The 17,346-nt window shown below is 41.2% G+C and overlaps 1 protein-coding gene across 3 annotated transcripts in view; it reads left to right on the top strand.

Annotated features, from left to right (window-relative positions):
* LOC145764572 (differentially expressed in FDCP 8 homolog) overlaps positions 1 to 11,397 on the top strand; it is a 55,809-nt gene extending 44,412 nt beyond the window's left edge. The window contains exons 11-15 of one of the 3 annotated variants that reach the window (XM_082576197.1): positions 339 to 532; positions 9,929 to 10,116; positions 10,547 to 10,734; positions 10,965 to 11,083; positions 11,362 to 11,397. In XM_082576197.1, the coding sequence (XP_082432323.1) occupies positions 339 to 532; positions 9,929 to 10,116; positions 10,547 to 10,678 (514 nt within the window). In that variant the 3' untranslated portion in view covers positions 10,679 to 10,734; positions 10,965 to 11,083; positions 11,362 to 11,397. Of the gene's footprint in view, positions 1 to 338; positions 4,873 to 9,928; positions 10,117 to 10,546; positions 10,735 to 10,964; positions 11,084 to 11,361 lie in introns of those variants that run through there. The other 2 variants (XM_082576198.1, XM_082576196.1) reach the window with 2 other exon arrangements.
* Positions 11,398 to 17,346: the final 5,949 nt, after the last annotated feature.

Genomic DNA, 17,346 nt, shown 5'->3' with positions numbered 1-17,346 from the left:
GTTTGATCTCCACTAAGCTCGACTCCAACTGACGTCATATCACTAGGTGGCGTTGACGAGTTTGCCACTTCCAGGTAGCGTGAGAGAGAAGCGTTAGAGAGCGTGGGAAAAGGGTCGGTTTCTCGGCTTTGGGCCTCAATTGTAAGGAAGTGAGTTTTTCTACAGGTACCGGATGTCTTGGCAATGGATTCTAGCCAATGTTAATTCGATCGTGCAGTTGCACTTTAACTACAGTATTTGGTGATCAAGGTTCCATGTTTAGCAGCATTTTCTTGATCGTTTTTTTTTTTAACTGCTAGTGGTGCTTGTACATTGATTGCCTTGAACATTGATTGCAGCGACTGCTTCAGCTTTCTCGACAAGATGTGTCCAAGATGTAAGCGAAAACGTGAGAAGCGAAACCGATCGACATCAAACTTAAGCGATTCTGATGACAACAGCGTACCACCGTTTGACAGTGTGATGACGTCACCACCAACCAAGGAACGTAAACATGTAACGTCACATGACTTCGCTCGATTACGGCAATCAGGTGATCTGGCTGCCACATTCCGCCATGATTTTAGTCCGTCACAGGGGGACGCTCGGAAACCACAAGTAGAAGACGGAAAGGCTGATGTAGCCTTTCGCGACATGGAACGAAATGCTGTGACGAACTGGCATGCAACCTTGTATAAAAATGGACATGAAAACAATACTCAGTTGTCCAGTGAAGAACATGACGTCGACATTACCAACCCGTTTTTGATCGACGATTCCAATCCTTTTGCTGTTGACCTCGCCGAACAGAGGAATTTTCCCGTTGGTTCAAACGTCTTGGAAGATATGGCAGAAACTCCTTTGCCAGCCGATCCGAACAATCCCTTCAGTTGTTAGTGACTGGCTGTGTTCTAACGATAGTGTCTGGGCTAAGGGTCTTAAACATGCTGGCTGCGGGCCGCATGCGGCATTCATTTGGTCCTAAGAGTTTGAGACCCTTTTTTGTCGAAGCCTCAATTCAACTTTTTTTTTGTCATCATCCAAATTCGGTTTTGTTTCCACTAGTGGGGGTGGCCGATTCTTTCCTTCCAGCGACTGCCTTCACTCTTATTCTCCATCTCGTTCTATCTATCGCATCGTTTTCCTTTAGTCCGACTTTGTCTGCTTCATTCTTCACGTGTCCTTTGGCGGTAGGGGAAGGTGGGGATGGTTCGGACACTTTTTCAAATTTGGCCGTAAAAATTTTTTTAAACTTTTTTTAAGCTTAAATTTTATGTCAACTTATAGCTATGTCTTTCTTGAAAAAAGGGTGCACAGCATAGATTTCTCAAAATTTGTTTTCTTAATAATTTTCCTAAAATGCTGGCATCACTGAATTGTCCGAACCTACCCCAATGAGGGGGTAGGTTCGGACAAGGTATGGGGCTATGTCGGACAAACCAAAATATGGTTGAAAATAGTCTTGAATAACATGTATTGTACCAATAATATTTACAAAGAAATCCTGCAATTGTTTCATGTTGAAGGGAATGACAAAATATCAAGAAAAATTACAGAAGGTCTATAGCCTAGCCTATACAAGTTCATTTAATCATTAAGTCTCAACGCTGAATTGTATGTCCTTTACGTCTAGCGTAAATTGTAACCAATCAAGTCAATCGGAAATTTTACGGCTCCTCGGGATCTTTTCGATGTACCAACTTGAAGAGGCTCAGGCAGAACGAATTCAATAGAAGACTCTTCAACGACATGTATATCTACTACAGCTGGTTCCACGAAAGAATTGCGTGCCTTGACTAAGACTTGATGGCGGAGAAATTTTACAGTGACTTCTTTCGTTTGGTTTTCGGTTGATGATTCGCCTTTGCATTCATCTTCACTTCAATTTTCTGCTGATTTTCTGTTAACCGTTAGTTTCTTCATCAGATGATTCAGACTCTGACTCAATAACTTTTCCGACATAAAGCACTGCCGACTTTCCTAAAACCTCAAAACGTACTAGAACGTATCAGCCAATTGTGGGCTCTTTGGTAGAAGTGTAGGTGTCTTCATCAAAATCTTCCTCTCCAGTGCTGTCAGAGTCCAGTAGTTCAATCGCCATTTCTTCTTCTGAATCACTCTCCGGAGCACGAATATTTGAAACAACTTTTTGGCACAGACGTTTCCTCGGTTGAGGCTGTTTTTTTCAAAGTAGTCTTATTGCGTACTTTCAATTTTTCTTCTTCTATGCGAAGTTTCTCTGGAGTATCTGTGGCAATCATACATCGACCACGTCTTCTCCCGTATTTATTTTCTTTTCTAGGTGGTGCTTTAGGATATGGGCGAACATTTTCTGGTGGTGTAAGTAATGAAGAAGTGGATGGTCTTACGTTTGAGCTAAACGTAACATCAGATGGAAGAAAATTTTCCAATCGAACGTCTGTGCTTAGTTAAGCAGAGTATTCGCAAGCTGAGATATCGACATCTTGTGCAATACTCGAAGATCGTTGGAGTGCGAAGATTGATGAGGTGTAAAACTTGTAAAGTTATTAGCCTCATCCGCTGGAGGCGGAGTAGGCCTGTCCGTAACTGCAGAACACAAAAAACCTTCTTCGGAAAAAATATTTCTGTCTCATGGGAAGATGCCAGTTGCTAAAAATCCATTCTTAATATTGATTGGAGTAGCACTTCTATCCCATGCTTTGTAACAAATTGATGGTAGATCATATATTGTAATAACCTTCCCTGGATGAGACGTCATCCAATCATCTACTCCTTGACTAAAAAAGGTCTTAAATGGGCCGAATACTGTCTTGTCAAGCGGTTGTAATTTATTTGAAGTATGTGGTGGAAGAGTAAGTAGAATAATCCCGTTGTCTTTCGCATAATTCACTGCCTCAATGCTTATATGTGATGCGTGATTATCCATAATGAGCAATACTTTCTTCTGCGAACAGCGAGTAAAATCTACAAAAAATGTAGCACCTTAACAAAATTGTCTGTGGTCATCCAACCCGACTTATGTGCCAACGCCATTGGCCCAGTTGGAATACCTGCCAGTACTCGAACTGGATTTTCTCGAACACGTGGAAAATCCAAATTGTAGGCAAAGCTACTCCATTTTCTCCTATTATTTCGACTTGTGTGACAGTTTCTCCTCGTTCTCGTGATGTGGCTTGCCCGACCTGTTGAGCTTCTTTGGGTCCAATCTTTCTTTGAACTTTTGGTACAGTTGTTACTCCTGTCTGCATTAATAGTATAGTAGAGAATTATTAATTATTATGTAAAGGTAGACCAATGCATTAATGGTGATGCATAGGCCTACTACTTGGAACAACAGCTGTAAGATTTATTTAGCAGGATAGCCTGCAAGTTGAAACGATGTGATCATGTATTTTTAGCAACAAAAGGTATGAAAAGATATAACATCTTACCTCGTCTAAATTAAAAATTTCTGAGCCGTTAAATCTATATCTATCAAGAACATGTTGCAATTTGTCCTGAAATTCTCCGACTGTTGTTCTATTGAAGCTAGAGATCCTCGCTAAGCTGGTAGCTTCTGGTGTTCTTAAGCTTAGAGTACGTTTCATATAACTCAGTAGCCAGTCTCGCCCAGCCATCTCATTTTGTGACCAAGTGCTGGGAATTGTAAGAGAATTTGCGCACGCGTATTCATAAGCAAGGCGCCTCACTGCTTTCGTCGTCAATCCATAAAACATTTTGGAACATTGTACAAGATATTCCGATAACAATGTTTTCAATTCAGTACTAAAAATTTGTCTGAAGTTTGGTTCAAAACAGTAATCATCAAGATTCTTCGCGCGACATCTTTTCACATAGTCTGCGAGCGTTGACTTTTTTACACTATGATGCAAAGCACTTCTTCTTATGTCAGTTACTTTCAATTACAGATCGAACAGCGGCCTGCATATTACTGGCCGGGGTATAATTGCCTGCTGTCTTTCGTTTATATGTTCTTACCATTTTACATGTATAATAATAACTTCTAAATAATACGTATAATTACACAAAAACATTCTCTGTATAATGGGGATACTCCGGACACTTAGATATTTTATGTCCGCGGTATCCCCATGATCACGTGTAGCAAACAATGGCGGTTTTCTACTAGTACAAAATGCTCTGCTAGAAAACTCTTGCTGTAAAGAACCTGCTATCTACAACGTATATACTACACTAAAGGTTAAAAGCTTTACTGCACAAACTTTTTTATAAAAGCTTACGACGTTCACTGAAAATATTACGTCTTTGAGAAAAAAATCTAAACTTCTAAATTTGAACAATTGAAGTTCTTATAGCAGTCCTAACGCAGCTGGCAACTTTCACCAATGGTGAAAGTTGGCATGCAAACTGCGTGGCGATGTGAAAATTAAACCGGAAGTTGCTTGTCCGGGGTATCCCCTTGTCCGAACTATCCCCACCTTCCCCTAATGCTTATGAGTGTGCACCGCGAAAAACATTTTCGTGCTACTGAAGTTGACAAAGATTTTGCACCCTGAGCTATTTCGTGTTGGTTGGTTTTGATTTTTTATCTTGGGACTGACAAAGCTTTGATAGGTTGTTCCTAGTACTTTCGCATACTTGTAGGCCTACCATATTTTCATCGCCCAAAAAGAGGACATGTTTCGTAACCACGTATAGGCTAGTGCAACTGGATTTTTATGTTTGAAGATTTTCTTGGATAATTAATCGATCAGAAGGCCCAGGCTATGCAACAAAATTTAAGATTCATTTTTTTAGGTTCAACCCATAATTTGCTGTTCAATTAACTTTTTTTAATAAGGAATTATCAGCTTTGACGAGATAATAATATTTCTTACTCGAAATATGATTGAAGTTGTACACAACCATTAAGATGCTAGAAACAGACTCAACTAAAAGCTGTAGGCCTAGTCTCTTTTTTGTGCCATTCTGGCTGCATGATAGAAAAAGTGTATTCTACATTTGCATTAGCCTACTGCAGACAAAGAATTACTGGTACGCGAGTTTTAACACTTCGGTTCACTACAAAATCTACACTTCTATTCTGTCCATTTGCAATCATCACAGAAAAAGCGAATGTAGGCCTATCAGTTTCAAGGTTCCTTGGTTGGATTTTGAATCTTTATCCTCGGACTGACAAAGCCTTGCTAGGTTATTCCTGGAAGTTTCGCATACTTGTAAATGTAGAGGCTTTTGACACAGGGCCGGTTACCGAGATTGGCAAAGTGAAGTTTTTCTATTGTTCAATTATTCTTGCCCGGGTATCATTCCATCCACTGGGTGCCGCTGAATGGAGAGCAGTCCTGAAATGCGTTGCTCAAGCGCACACCCCGAGAGTCAAACCAGCGCCGCGTGATCTTGAGTCGGGCGCGGAACCACTGAGCTAACGGGCGGACCTTATTGCACAACAAACAGCTTAGCATTATCAATGCCAACATTTTTCTCTACCAGATAATTTACTTCACACAGCTGAACGCTATCCTACGGATAACATTTGAACTCAGAAAATGAAAGAGGCAACCGGGGATATCTAAAGAAGGGGGTGCGAAGGCTCATACCGATTGCCAACAACCACTGTTAACTGCTAGTATAAAGTACGAAGCAAAGACACTAAAAGTAGGGCTAATCATAGTTTACAACTTCATACTCTAACACATGGGTTCTCAACCATGGCCCCCTAGTGGGCCATGAGCCTTTTTCAAGGAGGCCATGGAAAAATTTGAAAAATAATATTTTTTAAAATTTATCATCTCTAAGACTAAGTCCACTCCAACACTATATAATTGCATGACTTAAAGTGACGTTTCTTAATTTTTTCAAAAAGTTGAAAAAAATAAGAGGGCCACGGTGAAAAAAAGGTTGGGAACCCCTGCTCTAACACAATCAGTTTATAGGCCGACTTAAATACAGTTAATAAGATGGCATCCTTCCGAAACAGTCGACATTAAAAACAGTCACAGACAAAGCTTATTAACATGATAAATTTTAAGTTTTTATACTCATAGTCATTGCCCCCGACTATTTCCAAAGGTAAATCATTCTATATTTTTGGGCCTAAGAATTTCAAACTCCAGTCCAGTGAGCAAGGGGCTCCTTTACGGCGAAGCTCAACAGGTTGGATGCCTGCAAGGATGGGAAGGCATTCCGTTGGAGTGGGACGCAGGCATCCAGTCACAGTGCGTCGTTGATGGCGGTGTCAATGTTGCAGGTGTGAGAACTGCGGCACCACACTCGTGCGCAGTAGGCTACTCAGCGGTAGAATGGACGAGGGCCAAGGTAGCTGTGCGAAGGGTTTTCTCGTCAGCTTCCCAGCCGGAACCCGCCAGCCGCCTCCAGAGTGCAACGCGCGCAGATAGTTTTTTGCGCAGTGACTCCAGGTGTCGTCGGTACGTGAGTGACCTGTCCAGGGTTACGCCGAGGTAGGTGGGTTCGGCGCAGTATGGCAGGCGTTCGTCATCGGTGGTAATGTTGATCTCACGTTTTGCTTCCTTGTTGTTTAGATGGAAGGCCGCCGACACTGTCTTTGCCTTGCTGAGCTGTAGCTTCCATTTCTGGAGATATGTTGATATAGTTGACATGTCCTGGCTTAGGTTCCTCTCCATTGACTCCCAATCTCCGGCTGGATGTAGGAGAGCCAGGTCGTCTGCGTAAGCATACTTCCTGGAGATGGTGTCAGGCAGGTCATAGATGTAAGTGTTAAAGAGAAGGGGGGCCAGGACAGAGCCCTGTGGGACGCCGTCCCTGAGTCGACGTAGTCTACTTCGTCGGCCGCAACCGGTGGAAAGGGTAAAGCTGCGGTTTTGCACAAGTTCCATAATCATATGAACCATGTGCCTGTCAGACAGGAGACGGAGTAGTTTGCAGGTAAGGCCGCTGTGCCATACAGTGTCGTAGGCAGCAGTGGGATCGACAAACACGGCGCCGGCCTTCTTTTTTGCCGAGAAGCTATCCTCGATGTCTTGGGTCATCAGAGTGACCTGGTCTACGGTTGATCTTCCGTGGCGAAAGCCGGCTTGTTCCCGAGGGAGCTATTATCGGTTCGACACGGGCGTAGTATCTTGAAGGGGATACAGAGCAGAGAGATGGGACGGTAGCTCTTCGGATCCCCTGGGGGTTTCTTCGGCTTTGGGACTGCAACCACTAGGGCTCTTTTCCAGGTTCTTGGGATGCGCAGGTGACGCAAGCAGCAGGAAAGAAAGTCTTTTAACCAGGACCTCATAGTGGGGGCAGCTTGGAGTAGTAGTTTCTGGCATAGGTGGTCAAGGCCCGGGGATTTGCCTGGCTTTTGGTGCTGGAGGGCGGAGGCAAATTTATTCCTCTGGGGTAAACTCACCAGAGATATTGCCCTCGACAGGTGTTGGGACCTTCCAGAGATCCGTCATTTCCTTGAGGACGGACTTGTCTGATTCACGGTCTCTCGTTCTGTGCACTCCATTTTGCACAAGTTGTCAGGCGATGGCATTTGCTGAAATGGGGCATTGGCGACGAGAGGCACGTGATCTGCCAGTGAGGTTGTTGGGTGTAGCCTACTCCATGCTGTGCGGCTGGAGTGCGTGAAGTCGATGGCTTCTGTCCAGCGCTCCTTCCTCTTTGAATCCAATCTTGCCAGCAGGGCTGTTGCTGAGTTGGAGGTGGCGGTGCCCTGGTGGTAGACCTACCATACGTCCCGGTTTGGCCGGGACAGTCCCGGTTTAAACGTCTGTCCCGGTGTCCCGTCCGGGTTAGCAAAATGTCCCGGAATTTTACTTTAGTGAAATTTTCAAAATTAACTCCAACCTGATGCAAAATTATGAAATGATTCCGTCCCAAAAGGCATAACTTTGCTTTAACTCGAGGCTTATTTTAATATCTTAATTTTTTTAGCTTATTAGGTTGAGTAAAATATCGCGCATAGCTTGAGAAATCCTTTAGTTAGGGAATAATGAGTGACGTTTATTGCGTCATTATTCTATTGACTTCAATAAAACGATGGCGAAGCCAATGGTTTCTGAATGCATCTCCCTATAAATGTTTGATTTGTGAGTTAGTGTTATTTCTTTGTTCTCAGTGTTTGTTCTTTCTTTTTTTCTTACAAATGTCTGATTTGTGACTTAGTGTTGCTTAAATTAACATGTAGGCTATTTTCCTTTAAATAAAGTAATAAAAATTTTTATTCAATTTAAGTAGAATACTTTATTATGCAATATTAAAGCTTATAAATATAAATATGGAATAAAAATTTGCCAAGCTCAGGCCTTCGGCCTTTCGTCCAGTTATTTCATTCATAGTTTTGAGTTTGTCCCGGATTATGCCCAAGAAATTATGGTAAGTCTACCTGGGGGGAACGGAGGAAGTCGCGGTAGAGCCTGTCGCACTCCACATCCCAGCAAGGTATGTAGCTGTTTCGTCGACCTCGCGGGATGGAGTATTTTGCCGCAGATATGATTGCATCACAGAAGTCCTGGTAGGCTTCGTCCAGCCATTCGCACTTGCTGTTGTTTCTCTGGGCAAGAAACTTTACGATAATTGCCTCTACCTAGTGATCGATTTCGAGTAATGGGTAGTACCAAATTTAAGTCATAAGTAAAGTAGACAACCGGAAACAGACATTGCCGTCGGCTGCAGCGTGGGTCAGGTGTACGTCGGAAGGCGTACACCGATGCATAGCGCTCAAGTCCGCTTTCCCGCAATGCAGGGTAAAGATATAACAAACAAACAAACAAAAATCTATCTAAAAAATAATTTACGATTAAAATAGTTCTCTCCTTGCAAAAATTAAAAAAAATATACTTGAGAAGATTGAAAAAAGCCAAGCCATAACCAATAAAATTCCTAACCGAATGCAGTGCGAAAGAACTGAGACAAATGAAAGAAGATTGGGCCTACCTTGCAAGACTTTTTATTGATGTTATTTCGAAACCAACCACCGTTAAGCAACTTATTGTGAGCATTGACACGTGTTCTTAATCAAGGACAGATTGATTCTCGCTGACAGTCTATTCCACCAGTTATCAAAATCACTTCGAGATTACATCGAACCTAAATTACCGAACGTGCAATTTAGCTTCTAGGCTCACCAAACGTGGCGTCGGCTGTACAGTGTACAGTCGATTGACGAGACCACTGGTAAGCTACAGCACTCGAAAAGGACGCTGGTTCCACACCACGAGCATGCAGCTGGGTCTTTGGTGATTATGTTTATTTAAATTATTTTCTACTACATCTCACAAATTACCTGTCCATACGCTCCACGACTCCTACTCCACAGCCCTGTATGAAATACAACACCCAAAAACAACTTCCGTACTCAAAATTAGTTAACCAAATAATAACGCAGATATATTCAATTATCAGGGTGTTTCAAACCCAGGCCCGTGGGCCACATGTACCCTGGATGTTATTTACATTACCACGCTGGTTCTGATCAATCTAAGGGTATGAAGTGATATCTAAATCACCTATTAATGAATGCTAAAATACAGTGAGTGATGTTTCAACAAAAAAATAACCACATTCTCTGAAAATAACTCTCATTTTGAATACTCTAAGCATAGGAAAAACTTCTAACAATTTAAATATCTATACTATACGTAGTCCTATATACACGCTTATTCTACTAATCGTTAAAATGCCTTAACATCTTATAAAATTTTTGCTTTTATTAATCCGCTTTGTTACCACAATAGTGCTAGCGAAGAGTCTATTGCTAAAATTTTCTCAGCTGCTTTACGTTGCCTCGTTAACTTTGCATATACTTTGCAGACCATCACATCAAAAGCTTTGATCGGACTTCCTCTAATACGGAATCTCAATCTAGACTTGAACTATTTCTATGACGTTAATTTCAGTGTGTTTCAACTTACACCACGTTTAGAAAAACTGACTATGGCCGCTTGCAGCCTCCAGCGGTTTGTAAACTATAAGCTTCCATCTGTAAAAGTTCTTATTTTGAGAGAAAATGAAGTCAGTCACTTTCAATTTCCTTTAGATCATCATTTACCAAGGATTGAGCGACTTGATATTTCGTTCAACAATCTTGCAACGATCAACCCGACATTTCTCCGCTCATCTAAGTCTCTTCGCTCAATCGATCTAAAGGGCAACAACTTCAATTGCGACTGCGATTTATTGGGCCTGGTCCAGTGGATTGAGAATTCTTCCAGGTCGATGGACGTGGTAGGAGCAGATGAGTACACTTGCGAACGCCCCCCTGAGCTTTATTCACAATTTATAATGGTGGAAGTCAATAACTTGTCTTGCACCTCTCCGACCCCAACACCTCAATCTATAGAAATTTCTCTTCTAATTCCTTTACTTTGTGCAGCTGCTATTGGGCTAATCATGATTCTATTGTCTTTATATCGATATGAATAATATGAATAATAATAATAATAACATGTTTTATTTTGCGCCCATTGCGACAACATAGCCTACAGTAGCCTACACTGTGACCTACATACGCAACACAACAGACGACTGGAATCCCAAATAAAACTTTAAACGTTGGCTGTCATTTGTAATAGTCGAAAATTTCTGTAACAAGTGCTGAAGCTTTTTAATATGATGGATGAAACCCCTGTCATTACATTCGATTTACATTTTGCAGGTGGCAAATTTAAGTCAAGTTGTTGGCAAAAATGCAAGCGATTGTATCAGTGGACTTATTCCAACTATTATTATCGAACACAACACAGTTCAAGTCATGTCGAGAACAAAGAAAGAAAAAAAAACATCGTGAAGTCTATAAGCACTCGTTTGATTGTTTAAAAAAGAATCTGAAAAAGGTTGTTCTTGGTGAGTACGGATAAATGTTTCTACTACGACTAAATGATTATGTCATAACTATGCCATTTTGCTCTTTGATTAATGTATGATGTAGGCCTAATTGTGAAGAGTATTGAGTAATGTATGAAAATGTTTTAGTGGTGTACACGCATTGATGTGAACAACGAACATGGTGGTTAGTAGGCTATGTCGGCATTTATATACTGATTTAACACTTCTTTTTTTACTTTCATGATTAGACATGGTGATGGCGCACGAAAAAGCTGCTGCCGTGCAGCAAATTGATGAAGAGTTTCAGAGTGATTTCGAAATTGGAAGGACAGGCAAGGTGGCCGAAAACGGCAAAAACTAACTTTTGGTGAGCTTGTTGTATGTTTGAAAGACAACTGCGAATGTGTTGCTTTAGTTGTTGAATAACTATCTGTACACGCAATTAGAATGTATTGGAACTTGATTATCGCTCTGCGTGGCGCAGAATCGAATGATAAGTTTTTGTCACGCACGTTGGAGAGAGGGATATTACATTGATATTGCAGATTGTCAATTAACTTCGTATTATCCTGGACGACAACTGATCAAAATCCTACACTGTTGCCAAACAGCCCTCTTGAATTAAATATCTTTATTCATTCGCAGGAATTCAGAATGATAAAGATACACAAGATAAAGCTGCTGATGTGCAATGAATCTGTCAATACGATTTGATGTGGCTTGTTTCTAATAAATGTGAAAATATAACAAGCTCGTCTGTTACTTTGCTTTGTCACAAAGGGAGTAGTGTTGCTTATAAATCCGTGTTGCTGCTGTTCTTTTGCCCAAGGATTAGCTAGGTTCAACAATAAACTTTTGGTGATGAGCGAAGTTTAGGTACAGAGACGTTTGGCAAATGTAAATGCCAATGCTGTTCAGATGTTTTATGCACCAGCTTGCTTCGCATGGCCAACCTTGGTCAAAGCGCGGGCATCACAATAGTCAATAGGTCAGATGAAGCAGCGTCATGGTGCATAAAAGTCAACCAGAATTTAGGCGCCAGATGAAGCAAAATGGTGCACAAGCCATCTTACCAACGTTGGCCAGATACAGATGCCAACGTTGGCAAGATGAAGCAAAATGGTGCATAAAACATTTTGCCAATGTTGGCAAGATACAGAAGCCAACGTTGGCTAGAGGCAGAAGTCGACGTTGGCTAGATGCAGACGCCAACGGTGGCAAGATGCAGACGCCAACGCTGGCCAGATGCATCCAAATGGTGCATAAAACATTTTGCCAACGTTGGCAAGATGCAGAAGCCAATGTTGGCAAGATGCAGAAGCCAAGGTTGGCAAAATGCATCTGGCCAGCGTTGGCAAAATGCAGACGCCAACGCTGGCCAGATGCATCCAAATGGTGCATAAAACATTTTGCGAACGTTGGCCAGATGCAGAAGGCAACGTTGGCAAGATGCAGAAGGCAACGTTGGCAAGATGCAGTAGTCAGCGTTGGCAAGATGCATAATCCAATGTTGGCAAGATGCAGAAGCCAACGGTGGCAAGATGCAGACGCCAACGCTGGCCAGATGCATCCAAATGGTGCAAAAAACATCTTGCCAACGTTGGCGTCTGCATCTTGCCATTGTCGCGGCCACCTTCTTGCCAATGTTGCCCCAACAATCAATGTTTACTGGGTAATTAGCCTACATCATCATAACAGAGCATGATGCCCTCCTCTGCCATTGTTTTTTGTATACCGGACACTTGTAGGCTATCATTACTCGATGATGAGCTGATGGATGAGCATTATCGCTATATCTTATAAAACTTTTAAAAAAAATTGGCATTCAGCAACAAAAGTGCCCTTTTTTTATAATCCTTCCCCCCCCCCAGTTAAAAACCGTTCCGGCGCCCATGGATGGCAATGTAGGCTAGTTCAGTAATTTCCGGAAAGTAGCCTAGCCTAAGGTTCAAAGTAGCCAGGTAATAGCACATTTTTAAATTTAAAGACAAATTCAGAAATTTTCAATTTATGCAAATTACTGATAGAAAGTAGGCTATGTCGAGATCTCATACAGTAGTAAAAGTTTTGCTTTGTTGTTAAAGGTTGTTCTGCGGATGATTCGATTTTGCATGGTTGAAATTTTCTTGCGCAGTTATTATGTGCTTGAACCCCAACACAAGATGCCAGAAAATTGTATTAGCCTAATTGAGCGTGCTCTTTCACGCTCAATAATAGGCTACAGATATGATCATCAAAGCCAACATTGCCTCTGTTTGTCCAAAAAATAAATGGAGGCAATTATGTTCACAAGCAATGTAGCCGATACTAATTCAAAGTCAATAAATCCTTTTCTTTTTTGTTGATATATCAGAGCCACTATTATACTGTACATATATAGTGGCTCTGGATTATCAACTCTCTCTGTTATCAACAAGAAAATTATAAAGCAAAACTATAAGCAAGAAAAAATGCAAACAGGTGAACATTTGCGCATTTTAAGGTATCCTCGGAATAGCCTACAGGGCTTCCCAAACTAGGGGTCGCGTAACGAACTTAAGGGGTCGCAGAAAGCAGTGTTGTACGCGTCAATGAAATAAATTGTCAGCGTCAGCGCGAATTGCCTAAAAACTTCACGGCGTAAAGTAGCTAGCCTACTGCGGCAGCTCTTAAAGAAATTGACGGCGTCAGCGCTAATTTCTAGCGCTATTTTAGCCAGGGTCTCACAAAAAAGAAAGTTTAGATTAACAATAGCTATAAATAAAGAGCAGGTATTATGTTTTGAGACTGTATTGTAACTAAATTGGCTGCTTAGCCTGTTAGTTATTGCTTTGTAGAAACACAAGCATTTCAAAATGTTTGTCTGATAATCTGCTGCGTTTGGGACGCATGATGTCCTTTCCAAGTGAAAACATGCGTTCCACAGCAGCGCTGGATGGCATTGGTGTGTTGCAGTGATGTACGCGCATACAAAAAATATTGACGCCGTCAGCGTAAACGCAAACGTTTGAAAAACTATACGCCGTATGCGTCAACGTAACTTCTAAAAAAAGTTGGCGGCGTCAGCGCATACACTAGCGTAAACTCATTTTGTTTGCTGGATGCCAAACATTCACAGGTAGGCACCTTAACATCACCCACTCGTCGAAGAGTGCCTGCTTTTCAATGTGAAATTGCTTTGTGTTTTAGTCACAATTTTCTTTATAAACTCCATTGATTGCAGTCTTCAAGATCCTTTTTGCACTCAGTTCAGTTGCAGAAGAAAAAGTAGTATTAGCAGAGGGTGGGAATCGAACCCACGAAATCGAAATTACTACTCCTCTGCCCTAACCATTAGGCAACGCTGGTTGTAGCGAAGCATTCAGTTAAATTTCTTTGTATCAAAATTTTTCGATCAGAATATCACGTGTCGAGTCACATGACTGAAATCAGCTAAATCGCGAGTACGCTTTTCGACGAGTGGGTAATGTTCCCAGTAAACATTGATTGTTGGGGCAACATTGGCAAGAAGTTGGCCGCAACATTGACAAGATGCAGACGCCAACATTGGCAAGATGTTTTATGCACCATTTGGATGCATCTGGCCAGCGTTGGCGTCTGCATCTTGCCAGCGTTGGCTTCTGCATCTTGCCAACATTGGATTATGCATCTTGCCAACGCTGGCTTCTGCATCTTGCCAACATTGGCTTCTGCATCTTGCCAACGTTGGCAAAATGTTTTATGCACCATTTGGATGCATCTGGCCAGCGTTGGCGTATGCATCTTGCCACCGTTGGCGTCTGCATCTAGCCAACGTCGACTTCTGCATCTAGCCAACGTTGGCTTCTGTATCTTGCCAACGTTGGCAAAATGTTTTATGCACCATTTTGCTTCATCTTGCCAACGTTGGCATCTGTATCTGGCCAACGTTGGCAAGATGGCTTGTGCACCATTTTGCTTCATCTGGCGCCTAAATTCTGGTTGACTTTTATGCACCATGATGCTGCTTCATCTGATCTATTGACTATTGTGATGCCCGCGCTTTGACCAAGGTTGGCCATGCGAAGCAAGCTGGTGCATAAAACATCTGAACAGCATTGGCATCTACATTTGCCAAACGTCTCTGTACTTAAACCTCGCTCATCACCAAAAGTTTATTGTTGAACCTAGCTAATCCTTGGGCGAAAGAACAGCAGCAACACGGATTTATAAGCAACACTTCTCCCTTTGTGACAAAGCAAAGTAACAGCCGAGCTTCGTATATTTTCACATTTATTAGAAACAAGCCACATCAAATCGTATTGATAGATGGAGATTCATTGCACATCAGCAGCTTTTTCTTGTGTATCTTTATCATTGTGAATTCCTGCGAATGAAACAAAAATATTTAATTCAAGAGGGCTGTTTGGCAACAGTGTAGGAATCATAGGCGTAGCCAGGGGGGCAAAAGGGGCCATGCCCCCCCAATTTTTCAAACTTTGGATTCCGAAGTTGAGCCCTTTGTTGAAAATGCAATAAAGTTTGTAGAAATTTATATCGTTTTCCAAGACATCTGGCTATTAACCCCCCCCAAGGACTTGTTTTAGACACACAGAAAGACACCAATAAATTTTCCAAATCGTAAATCGCCCAAAATTTACGCGATTTACAATTCTTTGAAATAATTTGTGGAAGCAATTTCAGAATGGCTTACTCTGTTGGGCTTTTGTGTAGTTATTGAGTTTTTGTTTAGCTGTGTTTTTGGTGCTCTCTAATTTAGCCGCAGTTTTTGCCAGTTCGTGTGTAAGAGCTATCTTTAATAAGTTAATAGCTGTTTATCTGCTAATAAATTTCATACAAATATTACCCTAAAAGTGTTTTCAGAAAGCGCTATAATCCATTATTTGAGTGTAATTTTTCAAAAATTTTCCGGGGGAGCATGCCCCCGGACCCCCTTAGAATACGCGTGCCTTCGGCACGCTCTAACCCCGCTACCAGTTTTATTGCTTCAACCCATCAGGATACGCCACTGCACATCAAGTGGCGATGGCTTTAAATCAAACACTTTGTTGTTCTCTTCAATTCATCAAATATTTGCTCCCCCCCCAAAACATTTTTCTGGCTACGCCACTGTGTAGGATTTTGATCAGTTGTCGTTCAGGATACTACGAAGTTAATTGAAAATCTGCAATATCAATGTAATATCCCTCTCTCCAACGTGCGTGACAAAATCGTATCATTCGATTCTGCGCCACGCAGAGCGATAATCAAGTTCCAATACATTCTAATTGCGTGTACAGTAGTTATTCAACAACTAAAGCAACACATGCGCTGTTGTCTTTCAAACATATAACAAGCTCACCAAAAGTTAGTTTTTGCCGTTTTCAGCCACCTTGCCTGTCCTTCCAATTTCGAAATCACTCTGAAACTCTTCATCAATTTGCTGCACGGCGGCAGCTTTGTCGTGCGCCATCACCATGTCTAATCATGAAAGTAAAAAAAGAAGTGTTAAATCAGTATATAAATGCCGACATAGCCTACTAACCACCATGTTCGTTGTTCACATCAATGCGAATACACCACTAAAACATTTTCATACATTACTTAATACTCTTCACAATTACATCATACATTAATCAAAAGAACAAAATGGCATAGTTATGACATAATCATTTAGTCGTAGTAGAAACATTTATCCGTACTCACCAAGAACAATCTTTTTCAGATTCTTTTTTAAACAATCAAACGAGTGCTTAGACTTCACGACGTTTTTTTTTTCCTTTCTTTTTTCTCGACATGCTTTGAACTGTGTTGTGTTCGATAATAATAGTTGGTAATAAGTCCACTGATACAATCGCTTGCATTTTTGCCAACAACTTGACTTAAATTTGCTACCTGCAAAATGTAAATCGAATGTAATGACAGGGGTTTCATCCATCATATTAAAAAGCTTCAGCACTTGTTACAGACATTTTCGACTATTACAAATGACAACCAACGTTTAAAGTTTATTTTGGGATTCCAGTCGTCTGTTTTGTTGCGTATGTAGGTCGCAGTGTAGGCTACTGTAGGCTATGTTGTCGAAATGGGCGCAAAATAAAACATGTTATTATTATTATTATTATTCAGTTGACGGCAATGAAAGCTACATTTGCAAATACTCTACAACCATCACAGACCTATCCACACGACATAAAAATACAAACACATTCAAGCAGTCAGGCAAACACTGCCGGAGCAGCAAAATCAAAGATTGAGCAGAACCCTACACATGTTGTGGGACATCACAAGCTCTGCTACTTTGCTGATATCTTCTTAGCACTCATCTAGAAGCACTCGCACTAAATTTGTCACGAGAATATTTCATATGAAAGTTTTCCATTGGTCATTGAGTTTTATAACTTTCTCTAAATTGAGTTTTATAACTTTCTTTAAATTGTGTAAACGTAGCCTAGTAACAAAAACGACTTTACACAATTATTTCAGGTTCAATGAATAAAAGACATTCACTTACCAGGTTTTCATAAACATTGTCGTAAGTCATTCCTATAGTTTCATTTTGATCATTTCTAAAACTTCTTTCGGCCGTAATAGGCCTATCTCAATTGAATTCGATTTTTTATATTTTCGATGCAAGAAGCGAAAATTCCTCTTAGCGCTGTTTACATAAGCATTGTGCTTTCGGCTCTCCAT

Source organism: Aplidium turbinatum, chromosome 2 (genome assembly GCF_918807975.1).
Source record: "Aplidium turbinatum chromosome 2, kaAplTurb1.1, whole genome shotgun sequence".
NCBI classification, from domain to species: Eukaryota; Metazoa; Chordata; class Ascidiacea; order Aplousobranchia; family Polyclinidae; genus Aplidium; species Aplidium turbinatum.
This window is presented reverse-complemented; position numbering and strand designations above follow the sequence as displayed.